Source organism: Ascaphus truei, chromosome 1, assembly GCF_040206685.1.
Source record: "Ascaphus truei isolate aAscTru1 chromosome 1, aAscTru1.hap1, whole genome shotgun sequence".
Classification (NCBI taxonomy): Eukaryota; Metazoa; Chordata; class Amphibia; order Anura; family Ascaphidae; genus Ascaphus; species Ascaphus truei.
Genome location: NC_134483.1, coordinates 326085876 through 326091597, shown reverse-complemented (window position 1 = coordinate 326091597; position 5722 = coordinate 326085876). Strand labels below are relative to the sequence as shown.

At 40.2% G+C, this 5722-nt stretch overlaps 1 protein-coding gene across 2 annotated transcripts; it reads right to left on the bottom strand.

Annotated features, from left to right (window-relative positions):
- Positions 1-658: 658 nt before the first annotated feature.
- LOC142498143 (uncharacterized) lies at positions 659-5033 on the bottom strand. Of its 2 annotated transcripts, none has more exons than XM_075606654.1 (2): positions 3755-5033; positions 659-1285 (listed from the first exon to the last, which is right to left on the bottom strand). In XM_075606654.1, exons 1-2 carry the CDS (start codon positions 4801-4803, stop codon positions 1156-1158), a joined length of 1179 nt encoding a protein of 392 aa, XP_075462769.1. In that variant the 5' UTR covers positions 4804-5033; the 3' UTR covers positions 659-1155. The 2 variants fall into 2 exon arrangements, with proteins under 2 accessions (XP_075462769.1, XP_075462777.1); XM_075606662.1 differs by having other exon boundaries at positions 3772-5033.
- Positions 5034-5722: the final 689 nt, after the last annotated feature.

The following is a 5722-nucleotide window of genomic DNA, read 5'->3' as shown; positions in this document are numbered from 1 at the left end:
CATATCGATCCGTTCTCCTGTAATCGATCGCTTGCTCAGGGTTATTTAATTCAGTTCTTGCACAGCATTGTGGGCAATGTAGTCCTGGAATATGATTGACTGGGCAGTTACTAGATACAATTGGTGCGCTGCTATAGAGAGGGCGGGGCTCAAGAGCCAGAGCCTATCTGAAGGGGAAGGGGGCTGTCACTTTGGAAATGCTTCCTACTTTCGAAACATTAAAAAATGTTTTTAAAACATTTTTTTTTAAATGCAACAAGTATTTTCTCATAGTACAGAACTGATTATTAAAAAAAACACACACACACACACATAGGATATTGCTTGAACTGCTGCTTTAAGTGAATGTAGAAATGTAACTATACCCTCCACCCTCCCTTCCCTAGATGTGTTCCCCCTGATATTATTTTACCCCAAAATATGTGACGTTTTGATATGTATGTTTAATGTACCGATCTTCAATAAAACTTAAGTAACAAAAAAAAAACCTTAAACCGGCGCCAAAGGGGGGTAAATACCAGACCAGTGGAGGGTGTGACAGTCCAAATACAGTCCTTGGGATGCTGAATAGTGATGATTTCAACTCAGCAGTGTATATGTGGAAAAAGAAAAGAAAAAGATAATGGTGCAGTAAATCAACACAGGGGGGGGGGGGGGGGAAATGCACAGATAATTTACAGATAATGACAAACAAGACATACAAACATGAAACAATAGCACGGCCTAAATATTAATAAAAAGCAATTTATTTGTGTGGAAAGTGCATGAACCGCATCCGGAGGGGTAAAATTACAACCCTACTCACAGAATGCTGGAAGGGTACAGGCAATGATCTGGTGCGTGCAGCTGGGCTCTCAAGATGGCGACCGGAGCACTTGGGCTGGCGTCTACACGTGACTGGAATGCCAGGCTGGTGACTCAGATGACGGGACCTCTGGGCGGACGTGACGTCACCTCCGTTGTAATTTCTCCACCGGCTCACAGGTCTCCAGTCCTCCAGTCCTCCTCAGCAGCCGCAATATCGCCGCACCGGTTTTAAAACACTTTTCAGAGACTGCAGATTTCTCCTTAGGAACTGCAGACTTCTTCCACACAGTGAAACACTCTAAAAACTTGGAACTTCCCAACGCGTTTCGTACGCATGCGCGTACTTTTTCAAGGGATGTGCTTGTCTAATAGTCTCCATGGTATATATACCATCAGTCCAAAGTCCTGGTTGGTTAATTGGATGGCATTAACCCCACTTAGGGCTAATAGATCACAGCACATGAACAAAGGCCTGTTGCTAATCAACATACATTACAAACATATAACATTAATTGGGATAACAGAAAAAAGAGAGGAAAAACATTAAAAACATTTAAAAAGACATTTAAAAAGACATTAAAAATATACAATGGCAGAACAATGAATTAATGACTTAAAATAGAATGACGCAAATAAATAATTATAAAAAGGCTTTGAGTTCAAAATCGATATTCATTCCTTTAGGGGAGAGAGTTTTAAGTTCATATATCCAGTAAGCCTCACGTATACTGGCCTGCTGCAGTCTACTCCCCCCTCTGGGGTTAACATCAACTTGTTCAATTGCCTGACAGATAAGACCCTTGGGATTTTGATCATGGTACAGAGAGAAATGGTGTGAGACACTATGTGTCACTAAGCCCTTTTTAATGTTGTAAATATGCTCATAGACACGTCTCTGGAATGTTCTCCCTGTTCTGCCCACATATTGCAAGCCACAAGGGCATTGCAATAAATATATAACATATGTAGAGTGGCAGTTGATGAAATTATATATAGGGTAACTCTTATTAGTAACACTAGATGTAAATTTTTTTGAGTTTTTACTAAATGAACATGCTACGCATTTTGCACAGGTGAAGAAACCTTTTACATTCCCTCCTAGTTTCTGCTTTTTTTGGTTCACCGGACAACTGGGGGCTAATTTAGATTTTAAGTTATTTGCCTTAGAAAATATAATATTGGCTTTTTTTGGAAGGATATCTGCCAATATTTCATCTTGTAATAAAATAGGCCAATGCTTATTTATAATTTGTTTAATTTTTGGCGCCATCTCATTGTATTGAGTGATGAACGCTACCTGGTTGTGACGTGTATTTATTGTTTCCTTCTTTTTGACCTCATATTGAAGTAAAGTGTCCCTATTTATCTCATTTACCTGATCAAAAGCCTCATTTAATTCAACCTCTCGATATTTTCTATTAATGAATTTTTGTTTTAGATCTTCTGCTTGTTTCTTAAAAATCTCGTCTTCTGAACAGTTACGTTTCAGACGTACCAATTGTCCCTTTGGAATGTTTCGCAGCCACTGTGGATTATGGTGACTATCCGCGCGCACATAGTTATTTGCCTGCACAGGCTTGAAAAAGGTTTTTGTGTGCAATATATCATCTTTGACATATATGTGGAGGTCCAAAAAGTCAATGTGTTCAGTACTAAAACTACAGGTGAATTTTAAATTAAGGTGATTGTGATTTAAATATGTGCAAAAATCATTTAAAGAATCCTGAGTGCCTGACCAAATGAAAATCACATCGTCAATGTAGCGCCGCCAGAGCACCAGGTTTGCTCCTAGTGGACAGTTGTTCCAAATGAACTCCTCCTCCCAACTATCCATAAATAAGTTGGCATAACTAGGAGCAAACCTCGTACCCATGGCGGTACCACATTTCTGAATGTAATAGTGGGAATTGAAGGTAAAGTAATTGTGTGTTAAGATAAACCAAATACTTTCCATCAGGAAATCCCTCTTAGTGCGTGAATAGCCACTGGAGTGTTCCAGTTTGCGAGACACGGCCTGGCATCCTTGATGATGGTCAATAACTGTGTATAAGGATGTTACATCCGCTGTCGCAAGAATGTATCCTTGCTGCCATTTCAGATCTTTTAAAATTTGTAGCGTATGTGTCGTGTCTCGCAAATAGGATCTACCACCGGTGACTATAGGTTGAAGATGGTGATCTATAAATTGTGAAAGATTTGAAGTGAGGGAAGAAATACCAGAAATAATAGGTCTCCCCGGAGGTGCAGTTAAATGTTTGTGAATTTTAGGTATAAAGTAAAATAACGGTGTACGTGGAAACTGAACAGATAGAAATTTAAACTCATCCTCACACAATGCCCCACTATCTACACCAGAAGTCAACAATTCTCCCAGTTCGGCTTTGAAATGCACCAAAGGGTCACTGTTAAGGGGGAGGTATGTGGTCTCATCTCCCAGTAATCTCATGGACTCTTTTAGATAATACTCTTTGTCCATGACCACAATACCCCCACCCTTATCAGCCGATTTGATAACAATCGAGTCATTATTCTCCAGATCTTGGACTGCCTCTTTTTCTTTAATATTAAAATTATCTTTTTTGATTTTGTATGTTCTACATGAGTTCTCTAGATCCATGCTGACCATTTCTACAAAGGAGCTTACTAGATGTCCTTGCGCGAACTTTGGATAGAACGTGGATGCTTTTTTAAAAATCTTTTCTTGAGGCTCCGCAGTGCTGCGTACCTCTTGAATGGGATTGGTTTGGTTAGTAATTTTATCCCTAGCAAAATATTTTTTCAGGGCGAGTTTGCGGGCAAATTTGTGAACATCTATGTAGAGATTAAAACTATTTGGTCCACAGACTGGAGCAAACTTAAGCCCTTTGTTGAGTACTTTTTTCTCAATATCGGTGAGCTGGTACTGACTTATATTAAAGATATTCGGATACTCTTTTGTAGTTTTTACCCGATTTCTACTAGTACCTCCTCTTCTCCCTCGGGTCCTGTCTTTCTTTTTTTGTAGTTTAGTGGAGGTTGGATTTCTGATACATGTTTGATTATTTCCACCTCTGGGAAGATGTGATCTCTTTCCTTCCTCCACTCTAAAAAAGAGAAATTTGATTTAATGGCTGGTGTGGGGAGTGGTGTATACGAGATGCTCTCCACATCACTCTCTGATCCTATATCCGACAGCAGTGTATATCTATTGCTGACCGGAATGGGAATTGATTGAGGTAATGTTAGTGCATCATATCGTTCCTTAGCTCTTTTTTGTTGCAGATATAGATTTTTATCATGCAAAGGTTGCTTAACCGGAACGAACGGTGTGGGAACCAGTACATTACTAGAGGATTTTTTTGGGGCATTATTAACTCCCTTTTGTATATATCTGCTCCTTTTAGCATTGGATTCTTTGGATCCTATCGTTACATTGGGTTTCTTATTATCTACATTTATAGCATTAATCTCCTTAGATTTCTTTGCCCAATCTCTCTGACAACCAGTGTCATAGTCTTGTTTATCCCTAAAAAAATTTTGTTGTTTAATTTGAACTATCTCTAATTCTGCCTGATCTAGCCTTTTCTTAATAGTCGGTTCTAGAGCGAGCAACTCCTTGTTATCTTTATAGGGATCTAATTGGATCTTCATATCTAATATATGGCCATCCAATTCGGCTAGGGTTTTCCTCCGTTGATGCACCAAAAGCTTCATGAGAGAGAACGAACATTGGTCTAATATTTCATTCCATTCCCTCATGAAGCCCTCATTATGCGCATCTCCGGTGGGTTTTTTCCGAACCCTAAGCCCCCTAGGGATACGGTGATTTTCCAAATACTTGCTCAGTGTGGTGGCTTCCCACCATTGTTTGCTTTCTAGCATAAGTGTTTTTTCTAGCTGAGCAAGTATTGGATGAAAATCTTCAGTCACACTTTCTATACCTTGGACTGAGTTAGGGTCACTAAAGATATGATCAACATTGACATTGTGACGAGATCTTATGAACAGCGAGCTCATGATGACACTCAAAATGAATAAAATATAAATAAAATAAAAGCAGCTAACACCAAATTGTACAAAACAAACAATCACAGAAAAAAGGTAAGGTGCAAAACAGCGCTAATGATATTGATTGAAATTAAATAAATGTTCAGGCAGCCAGGTGGATGACTGGTAGTACAACCAGTCAGGGAAGCAAAATGAGAAAAAAGGTTAAACCGGCGCCAAAGGGGGGTAAATACCAGACCAGTGGAGGGTGTGACAGTCCAAATACAGTCCTTGGGATGCTGAATAGTGATGATTTCAACTCAGCAGTGTATATGTGGAAAAAGAAAAGAAAAAGATAATGGTGCAGTAAATCAACACAGGGGGGGGGGGGGGAAAATGCACAGATAATTTACAGATAATGACAAACAAGACATACAAACATGAAACAATAGCACGGCCTAAATATTAATAAAAAGCAATTTATTTGTGTGGAAAGTGCATGAACCGCATCCGGAGGGGTAAAATTACAACCCTACTCACAGAATGCTGGAAGGGTACAGGCAATGATCTGGTGCGTGCAGCTGGGCTCTCAAGATGGCGACCGGAGCACTTGGGCTGGCGTCTACACGTGACTGGAATGCCAGGCTGGTGACTCAGATGACGGGACCTCTGGGCGGACGTGACGTCACCTCCGTTGTAATTTCTCCACCGGCTCACAGGTCTCCAGTCCTCCAGTCCTCCTCAGCAGCCGCAATATCGCCGCACCGGTTTTAAAACACTTTTCAGAGACTGCAGATTTCTCCTTAGGAACTGCAGACTTCTTCCACACAGTGAAACACTCTAAAAACTTGGAACTTCCCAACGCGTTTCGTACGCATGCGCGTACTTTTTCAAGGGATGTGCTTGTCTAATAGTCTCCATGGTATATATACCATCAGTCCAAAGTCCT

Excerpts from the sequence above, each read along its gene's own strand:
- LOC142498143 (XM_075606654.1), bottom strand. The coding sequence starts at position 4,803 with ATGAGCTCGCTGTTCATAAGATCTCGTCACAATGTCAATGTTGATCAT. Across the intron at positions 1,286-3,754 it reads GAGGTACTAGTAGAAATCGG|CAACAGGCCTTTGTTCATGT; the intron begins GTAAAAACTACA and ends TATGTTGATTAG.